We start from the raw sequence: 26,911 nt of genomic DNA on the forward strand, positions 1-26,911 counted from the left end.
GGAAGAACAAAGTGGGGACAAGTAATAGTAGAGAGATTTTCACTTCAAAAAGTGGCTCTTCATCACACCAGGAAGCAAGAAACAGGAATTTGTTCACTCTAGCACAGGGAAAAGTTCCAAATATTGAGAAGCACAGTCCAAATAGATCTTCAGTGTTCTGATTAGAATATTAGTGTGGGGGCAGCTAGGTGGCACAGTGGATAAAGCACTGGCCCTGGATTCAGGAGTACCTGAGTTCAAATTTGGCCTCAGACACTTGACACTTACTAGCTGTGTGACCTTGGGCAAGTCACTTAATCTCCATTGCCCCCTCTACCCCCACACAAAAGAATATTAGTGTGAAAGTGCTTCTGCCTGTGATGTCCTTTTCACAATTGATGCATTTGTCTCACTAGTTCTTAATGTCCCTGCTACCTAACATCTAATATCCTTTGTCCGTTTCTCAGTCAAGCCCTAGAAAAGTCTTTCTATGCTTAATGCATCCATTTCCACTTTTTCTAAACACTTTGCAATTTGGCTTCATCATGCAACTGAAACTGCTTTCTCCAATTATTTATTAAGGTCAGAATCCTAAATGTAACCCTATAATCCTCTGTGGGATGCATATAATAGCTGCCTATTTATTGAAATGTGCAAAATTGACATTTTATATAATTTTCAAAATACATATATAGTTTGCTATCATGGTGCTTTGTAATATTATATCATATATTCATTGTTACAGGTTTTAGAATTTATATTCAGTGGGAGTGATTATATCATTTTGGAGAAAATAGCTTAATGCCAGGAATTAATAAGGCAGTAGAACATCACTATTATGCCTTGTGTATATTTTAACCTGTTTGAGAGGAAATTGACAAGGGAAAAATTGGATCAATAACAAGCATTTATAACAAATGAAACTAAAAATTATTGTTTACTTTCCTATGCTTGATATACATTGATTACCCTCTTCAAAATGAAAATAATAAATAATGAAATAATAAATAAATAATAAATAAATGAAAATAATAAAACCTATAAATTATAATGTTAATGTGTCCTTGTCATTGGATTAAGTAAATATGGTTAACATATTAACTTGAATCATCAGATATTATTCTTTATGGGAAAACTCAGAAATATAAAAACAATAGTTGTAAGAGTAAATAAAAATTTTATAGCTTAGTGCTGAGGTTTTGGTCTATCACTTAATGAGACTTTTTACATGTCCTTGAATCAGTGTCAACGTTAGTAATTTGTGTTGCCTAAATGAGATTTTTTCCCTTCTTTTTAGCTTTTGGTTCGTGCAGGTGCTAAACTGGATATTCAAGATAAAGATGGGGATACTCCCCTTCATGAAGCTCTGAGACATCATACTTTATCACAACTCCGCCAGCTCCAAGATATGCAGGATGTGGGGAAAGTAGATACAGCCTGGGAACCATCCAAAAACACAGTAATTATATTAGTGATTTAAATTTACCATGTATCATTTGTATAAAGTTTATTTTTAAATTTTTTTGTGGGGCAGTGAGGGTTAAGTGACTTGCTCAGGGTCACACAGCTAGTAAGTGTCAAGTGTCTGAGGCTGGATTTGAACTCAGGTCCTCCTGAATCCAAGGCCAGTGCTTTTTCCACTGTGCCACCTAGCTGCCCCTGTATAAAGTTTTGAAGAAGGTACATTTGTTACTAATTATTTCAGTAACATTCCCTCAAAGTAAAATACTAATACTGTTCTACCTTTTTGTCAACTGGCTTTGTAAAAGAAAGTATGCAGTTTTGGTAATTGTAGGGCTAATTTATGATCATGAAATCTCTGAATTTATTCTTATATTCAGATTATTTTAGAAAAATTTGTTACAAGTCACAGCTAGTCTCTGAAATACTAATATTAAAATAATCACTTAACAAAGTAGATTTTGCCTATGTTAATACTATTTCTCCTTTTAATAGTTATTATGGAAATGATGGTTGGCAGCCTCATTTTGGAAAGCATATTGACTCTAAAGTCAGAAGACTTGAGTTCAAAACTTATGCCTTTATGTCATTGGGCAAACTACTTAACTCCCCTGGGTCTGAGTTTTCTTATCTGTAAAATGAAGGAGTTGGACAATATGGCCTCTGGGATACCTGCCACCTCTAATGTATGATATTATGATTTTCTTGAAACTTCAAAATATTCATCAGGCTTATGTTACCTCTTGAGTTCCTGGAGCTAATTGAATTGTTGTTTTTAAGGCCCCATTGAAACTATTACAGTTTGGTTGTGGTTATGTCAGGGCAGGGGGAGGTGGGGATCGAGGAAATCCCACGATCACCCAAATTTCTTTTGCATCTAAACATGGGAAGATTTTGATAAGCATTTTTGTTGCGACATTGCCTCTTAAAGTTTCTGTTAGCCTAAAGCCTTTGCTCAAAGAGAGTTTGCCCATTTGTTACTGCTGATTTCAAGGCTACTTTATCTGCTTCTGTTGTTTGCTTGCAGTCTACAAGTATGCTCTATACATTTAAAGCTATGATTCATCATAAGCAATTTTGTTTTTCCATCTGTGTGCACACTTTTAATACTTCAGGATAGTGTGATATTAGGTTGAAAGAAGCTTGGTTTCCAGAACAAAGATGGCTGAAGACCATATTATATAAGGATTAATTGAAGAAATTGAGGAGTGTTTAGCCTCAAAAGTAGAAGACTTGGTAGGGTCAGGGTGCCCAATTAGTAATGTAGTGGAATTCTTGCTGGATTAGAGTGGGATGGTCTGAGTTCTAATTCTGTCTCTGCCCCTTATAATCTTTGTGACCTCAGGCAAATCACATTACTTCTGATTTCTGTTTTCTCATCCATAAAGTGAGGGGGTTGGTTTCCTCTCTGTTCTAAATCTATGATGGAATGATTATATAATCCTCTTTAGTATTGTGGGTCTGTTACATGAATGGAAATCAAAAGCAATTGGTGGAATTGTAAAAAGGTGACGTATAGGCTTAATTGAAGAAAAAATGTCCTAATATTTAGAACTATCAAAAAGTGGAATAGACTGTCTTAGGAGAGCGTGGGCTCCCCTTCGCTGGAGGTCTTTAAGAAAAGGCTGGAAGACATTATGTGGACATTTTATAGGAAGGATTGTTGTTCCAGCATGGTTTGGATGATTTGATGTCCTTGGAGGTCCTTTCCAACTCCAAGATTCCAGAATTTTATGTTTTGATAAACATTTCAGTGCTAGTGTATCATCGTTGGCCATGTTCCTAGACATCACGGGTAATTCTGTGTTGCTGTTTAATATTCATTTGTTTTCATAATCCCTACTAAAATTGTGGTTTGATGTCTCAGTGTGGGATGGAAGAAACCCTTTGTCTCACAGGTTGTTAGAGCCTAACTTCTGGCTGTGTGTGGGCATGTTGTCTAAAGAGTGGCTTAGCTGATTTTAAAGAGGCTGTTCACCAGATTGGCTACTGGGGATTTTGTAGAAAATTACATAGCAGTTGAATTCAGTACCAACAATTAACCTTAAGAATAAAAGAAGGGGCAGCTAGGTAGCGTAGTGGATAGAGCACCGGCCTTGGAGTCAGGAATACCTGAGTTCGAATCCGGCCTGAGACACTTAACACTTACTGGCTGTGTGACCCTAGGCAAGTCACTTAACCCCAATTGCCTCACCAAAAAAAAAAAAAAAAGAATAAAAGAAGGGGGTTATCTAGGTGGCGCAATGGATAAAGTGCTGACCCTGGATTGAGGAGGACCTGAGTTCAAATCCAACATGAGACACTTAACCCTAGCTGTGTGACCCTGGGCAAGTTACTTAACCCTCATTGCCCCACAAATGAATGAATGAATGAGAATAAAAGAGGAAATCTGATAAATAATGTGAAGGCCTGACAAAGCCATAGATTTAGATGGTACTCCTACCATTTTAATCATGGGTCTATGAAGTATTCTTGGAAAATCGATGAAATTGTTTAAGAAACAAAAAGGGTATGAGATAACGGTGATATGTTTAGGGTTCCTCTGCACACATCACTTGAAAGATCTTGCTTTTGATGTCATGTTAGTAGCAAACTGCCAGCCTCTGAAACTACACAACCTTTTTAGTTCTGCTTGCTTTTATGCTTTCAGTTGTTGAGAATTTATAGTTTGTGTCATTATAGTTAAAGGATTGATTGTGAGGTTATAGCTCCCATGCAATCAAAAGAGAACTACTTGGATATTTAGCAAAAGTAATTCCAGTAAAAAGTAAAACCTTAATTCTTTTTGACATACATATTGAATCTGATCTCTATGCTAATGCAGATCTTCAAGAGTCCTTGATATATGCTCCATAGTACCAAGGCCAGTATTACCTTTGGCTTTGTATGTTACAAAATTCCAGTGATATAACTTAATTGATGAACTAAGAACTAGAGTTTTCTGCTAGGAATTGGAGCTGGGAGACAGATTAATGGTTCCTGCAATTTGTCCACAGCCTTACACTGTAGCCTTTGCTAACTGTACTTTGTAGTTCTTTTCAGATTGGATAGCTTTAGTTATTCTGTATCTAGATTTACCTGCCTTTCCCACCATTCAGTTGTTTAAAACTATAGTCTTTTTGTTTCTGTCTCATATTTGCAAGGAATTTCATTGATGACAAAAGTACTACTTACTCATGTAGAAAAAATGTAAAATAGATAGCTTTTCCTTTAAATATCTTTCTTTTGCTTTCTTTTCTGAGCAGTTTAAGGAGGTCTTAGGGTTTTGTTTTGTTTTGTTTTGTTTTTACCATTAGTATTTAATAAAAGCATTTTATCCTTTAAAAGTCTATAATTGGTCCATATTTTTATCCAAACAGGATGCAAAATCTTTCTGTTGTCTTTTGGAAGATTTCTGTTTATACCTTAATGAAATGAGATCAGAATGCTAATTTTTCAAGAATTTCTTATTTTGTTTCATCATAAAATTTAAAAGGAATAGTGATCTTTTTTTTCCTTAAACAGTGGAATTTTCATCTCTCTACATTAATTGAATGAAAATGATGATTGAAAACATTGATTTTCAGGAAGTAGATGTATGTACTTCATTCTTGCTAGGAAGTTTGTCAAGTTTTCCAGTAACTGTTGGCAAACTCTTTTAGTAATTGCCTTTTTCCTCTTCAGCAGTGATGGAATAAAAGCAATTTATTTAAAATAGTTGAAAGGAAATAATTCAGCTGTCAGTCCTACCTATCATTATGTAGTACTAGACCGTTTTGTCAAAGATGTTAACTGAGGACAGCTAGGTGGCACAGTGGATAAAGCACTGGCCCTGGATTCAGGAGGACCTGAGTTCAAATCCATCCTCAGACACTTGACACTTAACTAGCTGTGTGACTCTGGGCAAGTCACTTAACCCTCATTGCCCTGCCCCCCCCCCAAAGATGTTAACTGAAAGAATATTGTTGTATTTTAAAATTTTGCAATTTTTCATTTAAAAGTTAGATTCTAATGTGTTAGTAAGCACATGTAAACAACACAAAACAAACATATGGAAGCTTAAAATTTGCCAGCCTTATTTCTTATTGTTGTTGACAAGTATAGATTAATTGCTTTCTTCTCTGCTTCCCTGACCCCCCTGAATTTAACTTGTTCCCACTTCTGTTCATTTGAACCGTATTATTTACCATAACTCATCTTCACGGGGAAAAATTTGCTGATTATACCCTTGTTCCATGTCATCTCAGTTTATATATTTTGTTTATAATATATTAATTTACCCTCAGGAGGTAGATCACATACTTCTTGTAAACAAAGCTCATCAAGCCTTTAGTAAATACTAACTACTTGATGGCAAATGCATAATATTTTGACAACTTTTATTTTTCTCACCCTTAATGCAAATTATAAAGGGACTATAGGTGTAAAACAGGTTTTCTTCTTGATTAATAGAAATAATTTTCAATATGTAGAAATTAAACACATGGGATAAGAAAGCATTTATAACTACTTTAAATTCGCCATCTTTTCTTTTGTGTTAAGATTTGAAACTATAATCTCACAAGGATGATCATTATTCTTATTCTTTTTTCCAGTTAATAATGGGACTTGGTACACAAGGGGCAGAGAAGAAGAGTGCAGCATCTATTGCCTGCTTCTTAGCAGCCAATGGAGCTGATCTCAGCATTCGAAATAAGAAGGGTCAGTCTCCACTTGATCTGTGTCCTGATCCTAGCCTGTGCAAAGCACTGGCCAAGTGTCACAAAGAAAAAGTCAGGTATGATTAAGTTTTGATCCATTGAGTATGATGTATTTTATAAGAATATAGTTTCTATAGATTTGTGGTTTCATTTAAAATCTTTTTATATTCTACTTTGTATATGGGAAGGTTCTTTTTGTGTGTGTGTGTTTAAGTTCATAATAAAAAGTTTAAAAAACAAACAAAAAATGAATATAGTTTCTAGAATCTTGTAAGAATGATAAAAACCATATTTTACTACCAAGTTTTAAAATAAGTCATTGGGCTTCTTGCAAGTAAAATAAGATACAAAACAAATACTACTAAATATTTGCTAAAAGTCTCCTTATTGCACAACCTGAAGTCTTTAAAAATAGTGCATCTAGGAGGAATTTTAGTTACCTACTAATTTATTTCTGCCCTGTCTTAGGCATAAAGCTTAGTTAGATGAATGTAATGCCTTTAACTGTTGATATTAGTGTCAGCATGTACACATCAGTAGGAATTATCTTCATCACTGAGCAGAACCCAAATTTACACATATTATAGAATTTCAATCTTTCCTACCATTTGGATCCTAATAAATATTATGAAGGTGCCTTCTCTTCATCAATTTATAATTCATGAGACTCCCTCCCTCACTAGTTAAGCATGTTCAAGTATTGCCGATCCCTAAAAACCATTTTCCAAACTGAACTGTTCCTTGATCACTATCCCATTTTGATTTTGTCTTTAAAATTTTAGTTCCCGTGGTTCTCAATAACTAATTTTGTTCTTTGTTTGTTTGTTTTGGGGGTTTTTTGTGGGGCAGTGGGGGTTAAGTGACTTCCTGAGGTCACACAGCTAGTGAGTGTCAAGTGTCTGTCTGAGGCTGGATTTGAACTCAGGTCCTCCTGAATCTAGGGCCGGTGCTTTATCCACTGTGCCACCTAGCTGCCCCCTGTCACATTGTTTTCAAAGCCACTCACTTTTCCGTGCTTCCTAATTAGTTTTCTTTTGTTCTCTGTTGGGCACTTTCCCCCTTCCCTCCCATCCTGCTCTAGAAAAGACTATAATTAAACACAAATATATATATATATAAAACCACACTTCTCTTTATTAGTTTTCCCTGGAGGTGGATAATATCTTCTTTCATATGCCTTTGTAGTTGGTTTGAGTATTTATGATATTCAAGATGATTAATCATTCAAAGCTGTTCTTAGGACAGTCTTTCTTTTAGTATTTTCAACATTCTCTTGTTATTGCTCGTTTCACTTTTCATTATTTCATGTAAGTACATGTTTTTCTAAAATCAACTAGCTTATTATTTCTTATATCACAGTAGTATTCCATCACAATTACATAACACAACTTGTTTAGCCATTCCCCAATTGAAGGGCATTTATCATTTTAGTTAATTTAATAGGTGTAAGATGATATCTCAAAGCTGTTTTAATTTGCATTTCTCTTATCAATAATGATTTAAAGCATTTTTTCATATGACTATATATGGTTTTTATTCCTTCATTGAAAAACTGCCTTTTCATATCCTTTGACCATTTGTCGATTGGGAAATGACTCGTATTGTTATAAATTTGACAAAATTCTTCATAAATTTGAGAAATGAGACCTTTATAATTTTTATCAATATGCATTATATTATTTAGGTCAAAGAGAGATCTAAAATTTGACTTTGAAAAAAGATACAAACTATAAAACTGATAGGTCATGTACAAAGATCCACAGTGAGCAAGGACTGACTAGATGCCTGACACTGGGCCTTCACTCCCTCCCCCCAAGCTTTCCTAAGGTCCTCCCAAATTATCTTAGAAGGATAATTGCTTTACTCTGACTTTTGACTACTTCTGCCACTCAAAATTCCTTCTCAGGCAATATTTTTATTATGTTTGTGGGAGAATTTTAGAGAGCCTGGTGTTTTCCATTTTACGCTGTCATCTTTCCAAAATCTTCCCTCTCATTTTCTTATTAACTCTCTACAGCTTGGCTTCTGACCTCATCATTCAACCCAAACTGCTCTCTTCAAAGTTATTGATGATTTCTTAATTGCCAGATCCAGTGACCTTTTCTCAGTCCTCATCCTCCTGTCTGCAGCATTGGATTCTGTTGGTCAATCTTTTCTCCTTGATACTCTTTTCTGTCTAGATTTTCTTGACACCACTCTCTCCTGGCTCTTCTCCTACTTATCCAACTGTTCCTTCTTAGTCTCCTTTTCTAGATCTTTATGCAGTTCACACCCAGTAACCAGGGTTATCTCCCAAGGCTCTCTCCTGGACCCTCTTCTTTTCTCCCTATATGCCATTTCACTTGGTGATCTCATTAGCTCTCATGAGATTCATTTATCATCTCTGTTGATAAGTCTTAAATCTACTTATCCAGCCCCAACCTCTGTGCTGACCTCCGGTCTCTGACTGACTGCCAACTAGAGATCTTAAACTGGATGTCCTCCAGGCACCTTAAATTCAACAAGTCCAAAACTGAACTCCTCTTTCCCCCCAAATCCTTCTTCCTTCCAAACATCATTTTTACTGTTGAGGACACACAGTTCTCCTAAACCCTCAGGCTTGCAACTTCATTGTCATCCTGAATTCCTCACTCTCTCACCCCATCCCCCCCTGCCCATTGCCAGTCTGTTACCAGGATCTGTCGATTTTACTTTTGTAACATCTCTCAAATAGGTCCCCTTTACTCCTCTGATACTGCCACCACCCTGGGGACTGACCCTTATTTTCTCATGCCTAGACTATTCTAATAGTCTACTGGTTGGTCTCCCTCCCCCAAGTCTCTCCCTACTCCAGACATGTCATACCCATCCTCCACCCTGCTCAGTAAACTGCAGTGGCTCCCTATCACTCCCAAAATAGAATATCTTTTTTTTTTTTTTTGATGGGGCAATGAAAGTTAAGCTAGTAAGTGTCAAATGGCTGAGGTTGGATTTGAACTCAGGGCCTCCTGAATCCAGGGCTGGTGCTTTATCCACTGTGCCACCTAGCTACTCCCCAAAATTTTTTTTGAAGTTCAAAACAGTTCCTAGTCCAGCCTCCCTCTTTCATGATCTCTCTTCAGCTCTGTCGCCTGGCTTTCCTGGATTCCTTCAAGTCTCAGTTAAAATTCTATATTCTAAAAAGGAAGCCTTTCCCAATACCTCTCCCCACCACACTCCCAATATTTCTTAATTCTCACACCTTTTTTCTGCTCATTATTTCCTTCTTATTCTGTAAATGACTTGTTTGTTCATAGATGTCTGCATTTTGTCTTCCATTAGATTGTGAACTACTTCAGGGCAAGGACTGTCTTTTGCCTTCCTTTGGTATCTCCTATGCTTAGCACTGTATGTAACACATAGTAGGTGCTTAATAAATGACTTAATAAATTGACTCATTGACTAAATTACTGTAATTTAAATTCTTCTCATATATTATTCCAGGGGATGTTGGTATACATTTTTCAATTACTCTTAGGGATATACTAATTTAAATTCTTCTGATATTATAGTATTCTAGGTGATTATTGGTGTTGAAAAGATGGACTTTTGCAGTAATTCAAGTTTGAGATCTTTGAAAGCACTGTATACTTCCTGAATTGAATCCATCACTATTTCCTCCTGTTTAATTCCAGCTGCTTGTCCACCCACAGAACTTTTCTAAGATACCCATATCAATTAACTAATGTTATGGACTTCTTCCTTGCTAATTCCTTTTCTTTTTTGTGGGGGTGGAGGGTGCCTCCTCTGTTCTCCCCAATGAAGAAAGAAAAATACAGTCCTGTGCAAATAAACATAGTGAAGTAAAAAAAACCCATACACATTTGTCATGTACAAACGTTTATTTCCTGTGGCTCCTTGACTCTGTTATCCATCTTATCTAGAAGAGTGGGTACCATGTGTCATCATCAGTCTTCTGGAGTCATAGTTAGTCATTGCATTTTTCAGAGTTCTTAAATCTTTCAGAGTTCCTTTGCAGTGTTACTGTATGAATTGTATATCCCTGGATGGTAGGATTTTACTTCCTTTAAAGCTGTAATTCCCCACTGTGTCTTAAAAGTTCTGCAGCATTCATCGTTTAATAAATGTTATTGACTAGCTTTAGATTTTTAGGTCTGTGCTCCCTCTGCTGGCTCTATAAAAGATAAAATATTAATGAAGATAGTTTTAAAAAATAAGCTTTACTAACACCTTTTTAACATCACCTCTATTTTGTGCTATGATTTTCCCCCCATCCTTTGTAAATTATAGTGACACTGTCTGACCAATATGTAACAAGGTACTCTTATAGACCCCTACTTCTCTGCCAAGAAAAAGGAGGATATATTTTATCATCTATTGTATAACTACAATTTTTTTTGAGGTTTAATGGGTTTTTTAAAATTATTTTTTTCCCTTTACATGTAAAGATAGTTCTCAACTTTTGTTTATACAAGCTTTCCACTTTCAGATTTTTCTCCCTCCCTCCCCCCTCCCCTAGACAGCAGGTAATCTGATATAGGTTAGTTACACACACACACACACACACACACACACACACAAAATAACATTAAACATATTTCTGCATTAGTCATGTTATAACTACAATTTTTTAAAATACTCAACTCAAGAGTTTGGCTTCCCTTTTAAGAAATCTTTTCATGTAGTAGTTGGGTTTAGTGAACAATATTTTTTGATGATCTTGATCTCTTTGGTAATAACGACTACTTAATTCTTAAATTATTTAAGCAGTCTTTTTTAGGGTGACCTAACTTTTATTTTTTAAGAATTTTTCTAATTTGTAGCTTCCATTTTAAGGACATTATTGCATGGTAAAAAAAAAATGGGGAAAATATAATATGAAGACTACATATTAAATATTTCATTTACCACCCCAGATGCTTCTTAATATTCTGTTTTAATGATTACATTGGTGAGACAGCTAGGTGGTATAGTGGATAGAGCACCGGTCCTGGATTCAGGAGGACCTGAGTTCAAATCTGGCCTCAGCCACTTGACACTTATTAGCTGTGTGACCCTGGGCAAGTCACTTAACCCCCATTGTCCTGCAAAAAGAAGAAGAAAGAAATACATTGGTTGAAATTTTATTAGAAGCTGTTCAAGGAATAATTAACTATGATTATGAACTAAGCCGGATTGAATATGTTTTATCTTAATAGTGGTCAGGTGGGTTCACGGAGTCCTTCTATGATCAGTAATGATTCAGAAACTTTAGAGGAATGTATGGTCTGTTCAGATATGAAGAGAGATACTCTTTTTGGCCCATGTGGACATATTGCTACATGTTCTCTGTGTTCTCCACGTGTCAAGAAATGCCTCATCTGTAAAGAACAATTTCAGTCTAGAACAAAGGTAACTTTTCTATATTTTCCTTTGTTTCTTTTTTCCATTTTTAGCTTTTTAAGGCAATTTTAATTGATAAATGTCATTGTCTATTGCCACTGCCTCAGTGGAATAGAGCTCAAGAATAGTAATGGAATAGGAATATATATTCAATTTCTCTTCTGTATTTACCCACATATAGGGGTTTATGCATATTATATAGTTGACCAAAGAGAAAAATTCTGTTGTTTTCTGAAAAAGACTATGGTTCTACTTTAGGTATGACTGTGTAGTCATAATTTTGTTTTATATAATTGTTTTATTATTTAGAAATCAAGGCAACAAACATTTGTTAATTACCTACTATGTTCCAGGTATTGTGTTAAGTACTGGACATACAAAGAAAGGTAAAAAGATGGTCCTTGTTCTCATGGAACTTACAATCTAAAGGGTGAGATACTAACAATAATGGGTATCTACTCTCTGTAAAAGATGGGATTCTAGGGAGGACTTGTAGGAAGCCAGAAGATGGAGATAAAGAAGAGAATCAAGGCATTTGGGAGAGTCAGTGAAAATACTTTGATATGAGAGATGATATTTCTTCTGTGAGGAACTGCAGAGGAAGCCACTGACATTTAGTTTAAAATGTCCAATAGCAATTGGAGATGTGAATTTGGAGGTTAGGGAAGAGGTTAGGATTAAATATGTAGATTTAGGAATCATGTGCATAGAGATACCCCTCTTGGATCAATTCCATGTAGTGGTGGAGGGGTTCACATAGCTTAATGAAAGTATGAGTCTTCCATATAGGGTTACCCAGGATGGACAGGTCACAGGGGAGAATTCTGACAAAAGGTGAGAAGGAAATGGCAAACCATTCCATTATCTTTGCCAAGAAGACTCCATGGACAGTATTAAAATGTTAAAAAAAATGCATTGGAAGATGAACGTCACAGGTTGGGAGGTGTCCAATACGATACTGGAGAAGAGTATAAGAGAACAAGTAGGTCCAGTACTAATGAAGCTGCTGGGCCACAACCAAAAGGACACTCATCTGTAGTTGTGTCTGGTGACAAAACGAAAGTGCCATGCTGTAGAGATCAGTCTTATGTAGGAACCCGGAATGTCAGATCTATGAACCAAGGGAAGCGGGATGTGGTCAAACAAGAGATGGAAATATTAAACACTGACATCTTGTGTGTTAGTGAACTTAATTTAATTAGTGCTCATTACATATACCACTAGGGGCAAGAATCCCTTAGAAGAAATGGAGTAGCCCACATAAGTTATTAAAAGGGTGAGAAAAGAAGTATTAGGGTATAATCTCAAAAATGTCAGAATGATATCTGTGCAAATTGAAGGCAAACCATTCAACATCATGGTAATACTGAAGCTGATGCTTAAATTTTTTGGCCACATAATGAGAAGACAGGACTTAATTGGAAGAGACCCTGATGTTGGGAAATACTGAAGGCTAAAGAAGTAAACAGCTATGGATGAGATGGATAGTTGGTGTCATGGAAACAAAAAACATGAACTTGGACAGACTTTGAGAAATAGTGGAGGATAGAAGGGCCTGGCATGCTATAGTCCATAGGGTCATGAAGAGTTGGACACAACTGAAAAACAACAAGGAGCACAAAGATTATAATTGAGTCTCATGGAAGCTGCTGAGATCACCAAGAGAAATAGTATAGAGGTGGGAAAGAAAAAGACCCAGGAAGAGCCTTGGAGGGTACCCATGATTATGATCTGAATGAAGGTCCTGGCAAAGGAGATTAAGGGAGTGGTCAGACAGACAAATTGGAGGAAAACCAGGAGAATGTCACCAAAAAGACCTAGAAAGAAATCAAAAAGAAAAGGGAGAAAGTACTGTTAAGAAAATATAGACAGAAGAGAGTATCAAGGAGAAGGTGATCAACAATGTCAAAGGCTGAGCAGAGGTCAAAAAGGATGAGGATTGAGAAAAGGCTGTTAGATTTGGCAGTTGAGAGCATTGTTAACTTTGGAATGAGCAGTTTCAGTTGATTGATGAAAGGAAGTTAAGGCATCAATGCAAGACAGCCTTCTCAAATTTTTGGCTATAGAAGGCAGGAGAGATAAAAAGCTAGTGGGGATGGCCAGGTCAAGTGAAGACTTTTTGAAGATGGAGGAGACATGGGTATGTTTGTAGGTGGTTCAGAAGCAACCAGTTGTCAGGGAGAGATTGAAGATAAGTGAGAATGGGGATGCTAAAGGAGTGAATATACTGGAGAAGATAGCAGGGAATGGTAACCATTGTGCATACAGAGGGTTTGATAAGGTGAAAGGCTACCTCATCAGGTGAAACAGGTGAGGTGAGAGATAATGGCAGAAAGTATTCCAGTGATTTGAGATGATGAGGGGAGAAGAGGGAGTTCTCTCTAAGTAAATGACTTCAATTTTTTCAGTAAATTATGAGGCAAGGTACTCAGATGATTTGCGGGGAGGGTGAGAGTGGGGGTGGGGTGAGAGGCAGGGACATAGACAAGAAGTTTCCTCACAACAACCTTATATTATTCTCCATATCTTATGTATGAGTATACTGCATGCCTCAGAGTTTATTGTTTACTCAAGGTCATTCTTATGGTGGATATGGAAGTTGGATCCAGACCTTTTGACTGATTCATACTTATTATTCTGAAAGGAGAAACTTGCGGTAACTTGCATAGAATGAATGATGGTTTTGTTTTGCTGCTTTTTCTAAAGCCTGCAATAATTAAATAACTATGTTTGAGCTGTAGGCAGGTTTCCCTCTTATAAGAAAAGGAATTATAATTATAAGAGGAATTCCTCTTTGTTTTCTAGGTTCTCAAAAAAAAAAATTCAATTCTTCATGCACTGCTTTTAGGTCTACTTTGTACAATGCATTGCACTAATTACTAGGGTTACAAGCAAAACGGAAACTGTCTTCGTGGAGTTTTCATTTGAATGATGGCAGCATCATGTACCAAAGTAAATATAACATAAATATGAAGCAATTCAGGGGTATGGAGAACATTAACAACTGAAGAATCAGGAAAGGCCTCTTGTGGAGATAGAAATTGAGGCAAATCTTGATGGAAGCCAGGGCTTCTAAAAGATAGGGGCAAGGGCAGCTAGGTGGCGCAGTGGATAGAGCACTAGCCCTGGAGTCAGAAGGACCTGAGTTCAAATCTGGCCTCAGACCCATCACACTTACTAGCTGTGTGACCCTGGGCAAGTCACTTGACCCTCACTGCCCCACAAAAACGAAAAGAAAAGAAATGTGTTTATGGAACAGCAAATAGGCCAATTGAACTTGAAACACAGAGTTCATGAAGGGGCATGACATGCAATCACTGTGTGTGGAAAGGTAAGTTGTAGCCAAATTGTGGAAGACTTAAAATGCCAAATAAAGTCAATTTATATGTTTTCCTGGAGGCCATAGGGAGCCATGGAAGCTTGTTAAGCAGAGGAATGATGAGATCACATTTGTGCTTTATTTAGGAATATACATTTGGTAGTTATGTACAGGATGGATTGGATAGGGGAAAGACTGGAGGGAGGGAGATCAATTAGGGGATATTATAATAATCCTAGGGAGAGGTGTTGAGGGCTTGAACTAGGGTGATGGTATGTGAGTGGAGAAAACAAGTTAGATTGAGAGAGTTGTGGATATAGAATTTAAAAACCCCACAAACACCCCCCAAAACCCCCCAAACCCCAACCAAACCCAAAACCTTAACTGATTTGATATGGGAGATAAGTGAGGAAAAATGAAGAATCAGGGTGACTTTGAGGTCACTAGAACTATAGTGGTGCCCTCAATCAAATAGGGAAATTAGGAGCAACTGTTTGGATTTAGGGGGAAAGAGAAGATGTGATGTATTTGAGATGCCTTGGGAATATCCAGTTGGTGTTATATGGGATTGATGCTCAGGAGAGAGAGATTTGAGGGTTATTTGCGTAGAATAGTAATTGAGCCCATGGGAACCGATAAATTCATGTAGAGAGAGTGTAAAAAGAAGAATGCCTGGGATAGAGCCCTGAAGCTCACTCACATATAAGAAAAGAACATGGGATGATGAGTTATTGCAAAGGAAACTCCAAAGGATGAGTTAAATAGGTAGGAGAGCCAGGAGAGAGAAATGTTTTAAAGGCAGGAGATGGCCACATAAGTTTCAGAGTAGTAGTCATAGTAGTAATAATAAAGATGATAATAATTACTCCCATTTATAGTGTTTCAGTTTTTAGACAGCATTTCACTTATATTCTCTCTCATTTGATTTTCCCAACAATCGGGGGGAGCTAGGTGGTACAGTGGATAAAGCACTGGCCTTGGATTCAGGAAGACCTGAGTTCAAATGTGGCCTCATACATTCAGCACTTACTAGCTGTGTAACCCTGGGCAAGTCACTTAATCCCCATTGCCCTGCAAGAAAAAATTTTAAAATTGAAGATTTTCCAACAATCCTAGGAAGTAAGTGGCATTTTTATAGGTGAGAGTTAATTGATTTGCATAAGATCATACAGCTAGTAAATATCTGAGGCAAGATTTGAACTTAGGTCTTTTTAGCTCCAATTGCAGGGTTAAGCCACCACACTTGGCAGAAATTCCTCTATATAGACGGAGTCAAGAAAAAGAGAACCAAGTTAAATAAAAGGCTGGCCCAGACAATCTGGGATTGAATTAACTGTCAGGATAAGAAAATGTGCTATGTAAACTTACCTGTTTTCTGTGCCTTTGTATGAGTTTATTTTTCTTGGAAAAATAAAGTGAAAACAACAATGCAGGGGGGCAGGGAGTGTGAGCCTAGAATTCAGGGGTGTGATATTAGCAATGGATAGGGATTCTGAGGCATGGAAAAAATGATGTTACAGCCCATTTTGGATTCTAGATCCTTCACTTCTGGATTTGAAATCCTAGTCCTACCTAGAATTTTTATTTTTAGGAGAAATAAATATTAGATCCTGGTTTGTGTATGGTTTAGGTTAAGTGGGATAGGAGCCCTGGAGGGCAGGGATTCTCACGTCTATCCCCAAGGTCTAGCACATGTCTAGCACACAGAAGGTGCTGAGTGGCATGCTGATTGCTTGACTGATAATTGACTGGCTATCTGTCCTAATGCCGTGTCCTCCCTCCTGCAGATTGAAGAATGTGTGGTGTGCTCTGACAAGAAAGCTGCTGTTCTTTTTCAGCCTGTGCCACATGTGTGCTTGTGAGAGTAAGTATGCCTAGGCAATACTTTACCTACATTACAGCATTGTCTAAGATAGGATAAAAAAGGAAGTCTAGCTCCTGTGATGTCCCCAGTATGTCATCCTCACCCTAAACCCTGACCTATTAGTATTTGGAGGGTACTTCACTGCTTAGCTATTGGCTTCCCTTTCTAGTTAGTATGTCGGTTTTTTTCCTGTGTTCTTATGTTAGCTGGGTTTCTACAATCCTCCACAGACCTATATTATCCTTACCCTGTCTTGCCCTTGCACAGTGTCGCTGTAGATGGCTAGATAGTCTACCAAATAATCCGGATGTCCCAAAAATCTTAGTGCAGCTTAATAGCTCAAACTACACTAAGACTCATGGGACATCCTGTATAAGTGATTCTTTATCACTCAGCAAAATTTAGTTCTGAAAAATATATGCAAACTATATTTAAAGTTCACTTTGTTTCTGTATTTACAGTTAATGTCTTTATTTTCTACCTGAATCATTTCCTTGTACCTTTTTTCCCTCTCCCTTTGCCCTTGCCTCAGATATCCCGTTGTAATGAAAGAAAAAAAGGGAACCATACTAATTGATATATAATCATGCATCTAACAGTTTGTCAAGTTATCATCTGACCTCAGAATTCAGTATTGGTTATCATATGAGTTTAGTTGCTTTTTGGTGGTATTTTTATTTCTATATTTGTGTGTAGTTTTTTTTAAAAGACCATTTTAAAATATGCTCCATGTTTGTATACACATACAGAAATATATGCTTTATAAGGTAGTAACAGTTATCCTGTTTTGTTTCTACTTTTAAAATTTTTTCCTATTATTTATGTAACAGTGTGCTTTCTTTACTTTATCTTTTCATCAAGTCCTCCTGCATTTGCTTTATGTTTTTTTTCATTTATCTTTTCTATACTTCAGTCTTTCAAGTCATATTCCACAGTTAATCATTCTATAAACATTGGACATAAGGATAGTTCTCAGTCTTTTGCTGTTATAAATTATGTTGATTATGAATTATTTTTTATAAAAAAAACCAACCCAAGCCTTTTTCTTCCTGTGTTTTGTTCTATGGTGGGTCATATCCTTAGGATATAGCCCTAATAGTAAGATCATTGGGTTAGAGGTCATTACTAGTTTTGTAATGCGTGCTAATTAAGTAAGGTTAAAAAAAGGTTGACAGCCTCACCAGCAATGTACATGTGCTAGTTAGAGTCTGAACACTTTTGTAGGGCATTGTTTAACAAATTTTTTTTGAGAACTGCCTTTTGAACCACTTAAAAGTTATCTACCTGTATGTATACAAACCTTTATGTTTCTGCTCTTGCCTTCACCAGATACTATTAACACCTTTTTACTTTTATAACTTGTCGTTACTCTTTGTATCAGACGATGTCACAATAAATTAGATATGTTAGCAATAGAATATATTCCTTTTTTCAATCCTAATCCTTGCATTTGCCCTGTCCCTTTTAGGGTCCAATTTTTGTGCTATGTAACCATGTTCTTCTCTCTACTTTTTTGTTCTTTTCAGATGAGATTTTTCAAAAGCTTAAAAAACCTTTCTCTTCATTTGAAAAGCCTCAGGGTGAAAGTACAGTAAGTTATACTCCTAAAATAATTTAGTAAGCAGCACTGAATATATGCATAAATAGATAGCAATTGAAATAGTAAAAATGCCTGATCTTGTTAATAAAGACAAAGCTGGAAAGTCTGGAATTGAGCTCTCTGATTGTAGTAACTGCCGTCAATGTTGAATTCCTGTTTACTATAGGACTAGTCTAAGAATTCAGAACTGTGACTAGTCCTCTGCTGTCAAAACCACAAATAGGAAGGAAATTTATTTGGTCAAGTAAGTACATTCCAGTTAAGGTTTCATAAGCTAAGATGACATTCTGAATTTCAGATCGTAGTGAGCTCATTTTTGTGAATAGTGTAATTTTAGAAGATCTTAATAGGTAACTAAAGGAAAGCTCAATTTGAGGTTACAAAAGTACATTTAGTTGGGGGAACATCCTGTATAGCACGATATTTTAAACTTGAAAAATAGTTTCCCTAAAACCATGCAACGATTCCAGTTAGAGTTCTTCATACCTTTATACTTTCAGCTCCTATATAGTATGTTCCACATGGACAGATGATTTACTCATTTTCCCACTTTCATTGGGTTATACTTTCTTTTGGGAATATATTTTTGTTGTACCTTAAGTCAGAATCCTTTAGAATCAGGGAATGTCAGATTAGAGATTATCCCATTTACTCCCCAAAATCAATCAGTGTCTTGTCTTTACAAAATAAGAAGCTTCTAACTTCCTGATCCTTCTCCAGGCAAAGGAATGAGTTAGAAGGCTATGGATTGATCTACAAAAAGTAAAACTTAATTTTGAACCTGTTTCTTCAGTTTTTAAAGTGAAGAAGGTTAGATACGATTATAATTATGGTCCCTTTTAGCTTTAAATTTTGTGATGTAACTTTTCTCCAGGCCTGCCACTTCAAAGCTTTCACTTTTTCAAGATGTATATTTTGCATCAATATTTAAATACAACTCTTTCACTGCACCTGTAATTTTAGATTTTCATTACCATGGATTAAATATAATATGAATAATATTAAAACGTCTTATTTAATTGTACTCATTGACCTATCTGTGGTGTTTCTTTGGGGAGGAAAAAAAGTTTTAGGGGGCAGCTAGGTGGTGCAGTGGATAAAGCCTGGCCCTGGATTCAGGGGACCTGAGTTCAAATGCGGATTCAAACACGTTGACACTTACGAGCTGTGTGATCCGGGCAAGTCACTTAACCCTCATTGCTCCCACCCCTCCCCTAAAAAAGAAGAAAGGAAGGAAGGAAGGGAAGGAGTTTACAAAGCCATGGCTTATATTTGAGTAGTGGAAAAAAATCGAGGTATATAGTCTGAAGTAGGGAAAAAAATCTCAGGTCATGTAGTTCATCTCCTATTCAGATTGTGAATCTCATCTGCAGTATTCTTAACAAGTGATCATGTAGCTTTTGCTTTTAAAGAGTTCAATGCTTGGAAACCCAGTGTTCCCCATGTTCCCCAGCCCCACTCCCCACCCTCTGAGGCAGGCTCATTTCATTTTTTAACTACATCTGCTTGTTAATGTTTATTACTATGGTACGTTCATGCTACTCTTTGCATAGAAATTATTTTTCAATACATTGGCTATTTTTATTTTTACTCTATTGCCTCATTTTGATAGAAACAGCAGGAAGAGAATGGTTCAACATAATGCAGAAATTTTGGAGTACAGTATTTTGCATCAGAAAAGAATATTAGAGAAAACCTACAGTGGGCTTACAAGCAACCAGTCATCAGTCCAAGGCAGTGCAGTGTATTGGTAAGAGGTGGGCAGTACCAGGAGCATTCTGGTATTAATTTGCATTTTGAAAGGAAGTCTCCCTTTTCTTTCTTTACTACATTAAACTCCTGAAATGGACATCATGTTATTTATTTTTAGAAAAATTTGTTTGCCAAAAATACTAGGGAGTGTAGTTAATTCTTAAATTATGGACCACTGATTCTGGTGTCCTAAAAATACAGGAAAGATTTGATTTTTGTTTTCAGGTTCACAGCATGTTTAGGAGAGACAGTTGTTACCTTCCTGGTAGCACATCAGGGTAGTTTAGTGGGGCTTATCTTAAAAGTTATTTAGATTAGATAGAAGAACAGTCAGCTGCAGAGGAAAGGATAATTTGTGTCTCTTTTTGTCTAAATAATGTGCCTACCCCGGTTTTTCCAGACTGTGCTAATCTGATGAAGAAATGTGTGCAGTGTCGGGCAGTAGTTGAACGGAGAGTACCTTTCATTATGTGTTGTGGTGGCAAAGGTTCAGAAGATGCTACTGATGATATTGGTAAATTAATTTTCTTAAATTTTTTATTAAACTCTTTTAGGAATAAAAGACAAAAATGAAAGTTCTTGTCTTCAAGTAGGTTATGTTCTATTCTATATCTCCTAATTCTTAGTAATAACTTTTCTTACACACAAAAAAGATAAAGATGCTTCTTGGTCTACTGTTATAAATTAGTAGTCAGGAAAAAAATTATTTTAACACCATTTCTATAGTGATTTATATAACTGAAAACATTCAAAAGACTTTTCTCCAAAAATTAAAAAAGGATTACATAAAGAAATTATAGCTCTATCCTTGTTTCAATAAATTAGAAATGTGGATCAGAAAATTATACAATTTGACATAATTGAATACATGTACAACTTTTCCCCAAAACACACCTCTCGTATAAAGGAGTAACACATTTTGAGACTCCAGTATAAACTGGTAGCATACAGTTTTTTCTTTTGATATAATAGAAGGGAACATTAATGCAGATAATACTAAATATTGAATTGTGGATATTTATTCAGGAATTTTGACTTCAAATACAGCTGTACATGTGTCTTCAAGTGGGGAGGGGGAGAGAGAAGATATGACAGGATGAGGCTGGTAATGAAATCAGACACCTTTCTTTTTTCTGTTTGATAGGAGATTATCTGTTTAGCCCCCTTTCATTTTTTTCATCCTATAGTAATATTAACAAAAGTTAAGATTCCTGTAAAAACCAATCTCTCTAGCTGAACAAAAGCATTTTTTACATAAAAGGAACCTAGGAAAATGTCCATTCCATTTGAACCAGAGCATCCATTACTGGGCTTGTATCTCAAGGAAGTCGTCAGTAAGAAGAAAGAACCCATATACATCAGAATATTTAAAGCAGCACGTTTTGTGATAGCTACAGACTGGAAATAAAGTAGATACCCATCAATTGGGGAATGGCTATCAAAATTATGATATATGAATGTAATGGAATATCACTGTGCTGAAAGAAATTGTTAATGTGATGACTACAAAAAAGCATGGAACTATCTATATGAATTGATATAGGAGTAAAGTAAGCAGAGACAAGAAAGCAGTATGCACAGTTATCACATAATGTAAATGGAAAGAACAATGGCACACCAAAGTATTTATGACAAAATTATAAAGATCAAGCATGATTAGAGATGAAGAGAGAGTCAGAGGACATCCCCAACCCACTCCTTCATGGAGGTTGAATCCACATATTGCACATGTTTTTGACATTTTGAATGGATTGATTAGTTGTGCTAGGTTTTTTCCCTCCCTAAAAAATATGATTTGTTATGTGGAATGATATTCTCTGGTAGAGGGGAGGGGAAGGAATATTTGGGACAACTATGATGATGTAAAAAACCAAAAAAATATCAATAAAAACTTTTAGAAAAAGGAAATTGACCTTTGGGATAGAATTATCTTTCATTGCTTCCCTCAAAGTCTTCAGATCCATAGCTTTTACTGGACTTTAGACTAGCACAGCATAGAGAGCAAGCATAGAAGGGACATTTATGAATCTTACAAGGGGGAAGCAAGGAGTCATGTAGAAATTATTCCAGGTTATTGAGTGAATAGGTGTTGATTCCAATTTCAAACCTTTGTTGAGACTTATTCTACTAAAACACTATAGATGAAACAATCTGCTTTTTATATTGCTGTGCCAAATATGCCCATTGTTTGAGGGAATCTTGTTTTAAAAATCAGCCTAAAAATAGTGGCCATTTCAATTAAAAATTTTTTTTCAATGTAAATAATTGATGTAAAAGTACCACATTCAGTTAGGGTGAGGGAGGATTTAAAAATATTCTGTCTATATTGTAGCAAGTGGAAACATTCCAGTTTTACAGAAGGACAAAGACAACACCAATGTCAATGCTGATGTACAGAAGCTACAGCAACAGTTACAGGATATCAAAGAGCAGGTAAAAAAAAACTTTATGTTAAAACACTGATTTTTATGAATGACTTTTAGGTGAAGAGCTCCTTTATTTGCTTCCTGAAATTAAAGCTCTATTTCATACCTCACATTTGTCCTCTAATCTAAATCTGGTTCATAGAAATTATTAATTTGGATTAAAAACTTGAAATATCAGTGTTATCCATTTCTTTTCTATCTATGCTTTTAAAGTAGTCCCATAAATGGTGATATAGAGGAGTATGTATTTTCATATGCCAGATTAGTTATATAGTTATCATATACAATAAATTGATTAACATTTTTTGACTGAAAGAGTTAAAATTAACATAATTAGATCCACTTTCTTGATATACTTGTGGCCTTATAAGTTATTTTTCTTTTTTTTGGTGAGGCAATTGGGGTTAAGTGACTTGCCCAGGGTCACACAGCTAGTAAATGTCAAGTGTCTGAGGCCAGATTTGAACTCAGGTCCTCCTGACTCCAATGCTAGTACTCTATCCACTGCTTGTAAGTTCTTGGTTTTGGTATGAAACTACATTCATTCTAAAACAAATTTAAGATTGGTGCTAAGTTTTCAGAATCATTTTCTTTCACATATGTGACCACTAAGCTAATATTTGATAAAAACAACAGATTTTTCATGAAAGTTGTTCTATATCATTTTGGTTTGAAGTTCCTTTTATTGGAAGATATAAAAAATACTTTAAATAGTTTCAGAACTTTTTTTTTTGTATGTGAGGCAGTTGGGGTTAAGTGACTTGCCCAGGGTCACACAGCTAGTAAGTGTCAAGGGTCTGAGGCCAGATTTGAACTCAGGTCCTCCTGAATCCAGGGCTGGTGCTCTATCCACTGCGCCACCTAGATGCCCCAGTTTTAGAACTTTTGGAAATACTCTTAATGTAGTGGATTTGTAAATTTTTGAATTGTAATTAGGGGAAACTTTTATTAAAAGCTCTCCTGACACTTAAAGTTGTTTCTATGGCTTAGTCATATACATGATTTTGTATGGAACAGATCTGGGAATTTCAGTGTCCTTGTAAATTCAGTACATGTCAATAGTCTTGATGTTGAAGCCAAAAAAAGATGATGAAATTTTGGACCATTTTATGAGAAGCACATCTTCCAAGAATAAGGAGGTACAATAGTCTTGTTGTGGGGTACTGTGCTCAATTCTTTGTACCATATTTAATGAAGGACAATGAAAAACTAGAGAGTGACCAGAAAAAGAGCAATAAGATGGCTAAAAAAAAGCCTCAGATTCATGGTATATAAAGATTGGTTGAAGGAACTGATGAGGACAGCATGGTATAATGGGTGCAGCAGTCTATTTGGAGTTTGGTGTCTCTATTCTGTATTTGGAGTTAGGAAGACTTAGTTGAATTTCATCTCACTATGTGACATTGGACAAATCATTTATTTTAGTACCTCAGTTTTCTCATATGTAAAGTAAGAATATTGGATTTGATAATGCCTGATCTCTTCCATGTCTAAATTCATGATCCTGTGATCTATTCCAACTCTGAACTGGATCCTATAAATAGGCATGTTTATCTTGGGAAGTGAAAGGAGTTTAGAGGACAGGATAAACTGAAAGTCTATCAGTTGGAAGAAGGACTAATCTTCTGTTTGCCCCCACATAGTAGATTTATGCACATCAGGCAAATTTAGGCTTTGTATAAGGCAAAACTGATAAGTAAAAGCTATCCAAGAATAGAATGGACTTACTTGGGGAGGTTGTAGTTTTGTCCTTATCAGAGGCCTTCAGACAAAGGTTGTGAATTCTTTTAAAATATGGATTGTAGTATATGACCACTAGCATTCTTTCTAACTTTGAAATTTCAAGATTCTTTGAATAAATTTAAGGCACAGGGAGAGATGGAAGAATAGCATGTTGTTATCAGAGATCTGGGTTATAGAGGGTGTAGAAGCATTTATACCTCTATACAACAAGTGCTTGATCTTGATAACAAAGTTAAGATTACAAAATCTTTATGTAGCCTATGCAGAATGATAATCATGAGAATTGAAGAAATTGACACACTGAAAGGCCAGACTATTTGAGAGGACTTTGGGGTATGTGTGTGGTGTTTTGAAGTTGGAGTTGAGGAGGAAAAGATTATGAACCAGGTTCTGAGTTCCTTAAAAAAGGGAGGAGGAATAATCTGAGGCTTAGTAGGTGACTGCACTTAATGATTTAAATAGGGTCACAGAAGTGAAAGTAGTGATCTTTAGGGGGCAGCTAGGTGACACAGTGAATAAAGCACCGCCCTGGATTCAGGAGGACCTGAATTCAAATCTGGCCTCAGAGACTAACTGTGTGACCCTGGGCAAGTCACTTAACCCTCATTTCCCCGACCAAAAAAAAAAAAAGAAAGTAGTGATCTTCAAAGTAGGAGAGGTTGTTGGGTGATAGTAGTATCTGGAGGGTTTAGCAGTGGCATTGAAGACAAAGGGATCTTCCACTTCCTGGACTAGTATATTGGAAGAAGTGTGCCAGCCTTCTGAGAAGTTTGTTTTCATGAATTTTAAAATGTGAAAGGAAAAGGGGCTAGGAAGAGATATAAAGGGGAAGTTTGTTGATAGAATTGGGGGCTCCAGGGGACATAACAATTGCTTATATTTATGTAACTTTTATTACATACTAAATTATTTTATTTGATTCTCACAATAACACTGGATATGAGGGACAAGAGATAGTGATGAATCCAGGATGACCCCTAGTTTGGGAACTTGAAGGACTGGAAGGATGGTGTTGTCCTCTATGATAATAAGGAAGGTAGGAGGTAGGGAGGGTTTAGGGGGAAAGATAAGTTCATATTTTTAAGATGTCGAATGATCATTCACTTTGAGATGTCTAAAAGGGATTTGGAGATGATATCTGAGATTGAAAGTCAGGGACAGCTAGGTGGCACAGTGGATAAAGCACTGGCCTTGGATTCAGGAGGACCTGAGTTCAAATCCAGGCTCAGACACTTGACACTTACTAGCTGTGTGACCCTGGGAAAGTCACTTAACCCTCTTTGCCCCCACCCCCACCCCCCAAACAACAACAGCAACAACAACAGCAATGAAAGTCAGCAGAGAGATTGGTGCAGGACATGTAAATTTGAGAATCATTAGCATAGAGAGAGTAATTACATCCATGGGAGCTGATGTACATCACCAAGTGAAGTAGTATAGAGGGAGTAGAGAAGAGGGCCCAGAACAGAATCCTGAAGGACATCAAAGGAAACTGAGAAGGAGCAGATAGGTTGAAGAACCAGGAGAGAGGGGTTATTTGAAGACTTAGAAAGAAAACAGTGTCTAGGAAGAGAATGTGATCAACAGTATTGAGGTGCAGAAAGTTCAAGGAGAATGAGGATTGAGACAAGGCCTTTGAATTTGGCAACTAAGAGATCATTGGTAACTTTGGAGAGAGCCATTTTGGTTCAGTGATAAGGTCAGAAGCGGTATTGTAGGGGTTTAAGAAGAGAGTAACAATAAGAGAAAGTGGTGGCCCCTATTGTAGATGATCTTTTGGATAAGAGGAGATATAGATCAATGGTTGGCGAGAGTGGAAGGATCCATGTGAGTGTTTTTTTCAGGATGGGGGGTTTGGGGGGGCACATGGGTATATTTATAGACAGTAGGGAGTGAACCAGTATTTAGGGAAAGATTGAAAATAAGTAATAGAATAAGGGGGCAGCTAGGTGGCACAATGGATAGAGCACTGGTCCTAGATTCAGGAGGACCTGAGTTCAAATCTGGTCTCAGACACTTGACACTTACTAGCTGTATGACCCTGGGCAAGTCACTTAACCCTCATTGCCCAGGCCCCCCCCCCCCCCCGGGAAAAAAAAGTAATAGAATAGGGATGACAGAGGGGCAGTCTGTTGGAGGAGAAGGAATGGAATGGGATCACTTGAGCAGATTGAGGATTAAGGCCACCCCATCATGTGAAATAGGGGTAAAGAAAGAGATAATGGTAGAAGGCTTCTGAGTGATAGAAGAGAGAACTCATGTTGAATGTCCTCCGTTTTAACTGTAAAATATAAAGCTAGGTTCTTGGGGGGGGGGGGGACAGCCATGGAAGGTTTGAGGAGGGATGAAAAGGTTTGGAAGAGCTACTATGAAGCATGGGATCGTGAGTTGATAAGACAGATGTATTATATCATTTAGCCATAATGAGGGCCCAATTGAGGTTGTGTAATATAAATTTATAGTGGACCCAATCATAATGATTGCATGCTTTTCTTCACCTTCATTTAGCAGCATGTTGTGGGAACAAAGGTGCCAGATGGTGGGAATGATCCAAGGCTGAGACTTGGCAGGGTGTGACTGGTGAAATAAGGAATCTAAGAATTCAGGCTATTGTAGGGTTGAATTGGTTCACCAATGGGTCAAGATGGGGAGAAGAGGAGAGTGTGGCTAATGCAAAGGAAATGGCCTGGGAGAGAATTTGAGGGGTCAGGTGATTGGAGGTCACAA

General features: G+C 36.7%; 1 protein-coding gene across 1 annotated transcript in view; it reads left to right on the forward strand.

Moving 5' to 3' along the window:
- Positions 1 to 26,911, forward strand: part of MIB1 (MIB E3 ubiquitin protein ligase 1) — a 168,144-nt gene that overhangs the window by 132,498 nt on the left and 8,735 nt on the right. The window contains 7 exon segments of the mRNA XM_043979477.1: positions 1,277 to 1,438; positions 6,015 to 6,196; positions 11,297 to 11,489; positions 16,587 to 16,642; positions 16,644 to 16,663; positions 20,416 to 20,529; positions 22,348 to 22,448. Coding sequence (XP_043835412.1) covers positions 1,277 to 1,438; positions 6,015 to 6,196; positions 11,297 to 11,489; positions 16,587 to 16,642; positions 16,644 to 16,663; positions 20,416 to 20,529; positions 22,348 to 22,448 — 828 coding nt within the window.

This window comes from Dromiciops gliroides, chromosome 1, assembly GCF_019393635.1.
Source record: "Dromiciops gliroides isolate mDroGli1 chromosome 1, mDroGli1.pri, whole genome shotgun sequence".
Lineage (NCBI taxonomy): Eukaryota > Metazoa > Chordata > Mammalia > Microbiotheria > Microbiotheriidae > Dromiciops > Dromiciops gliroides.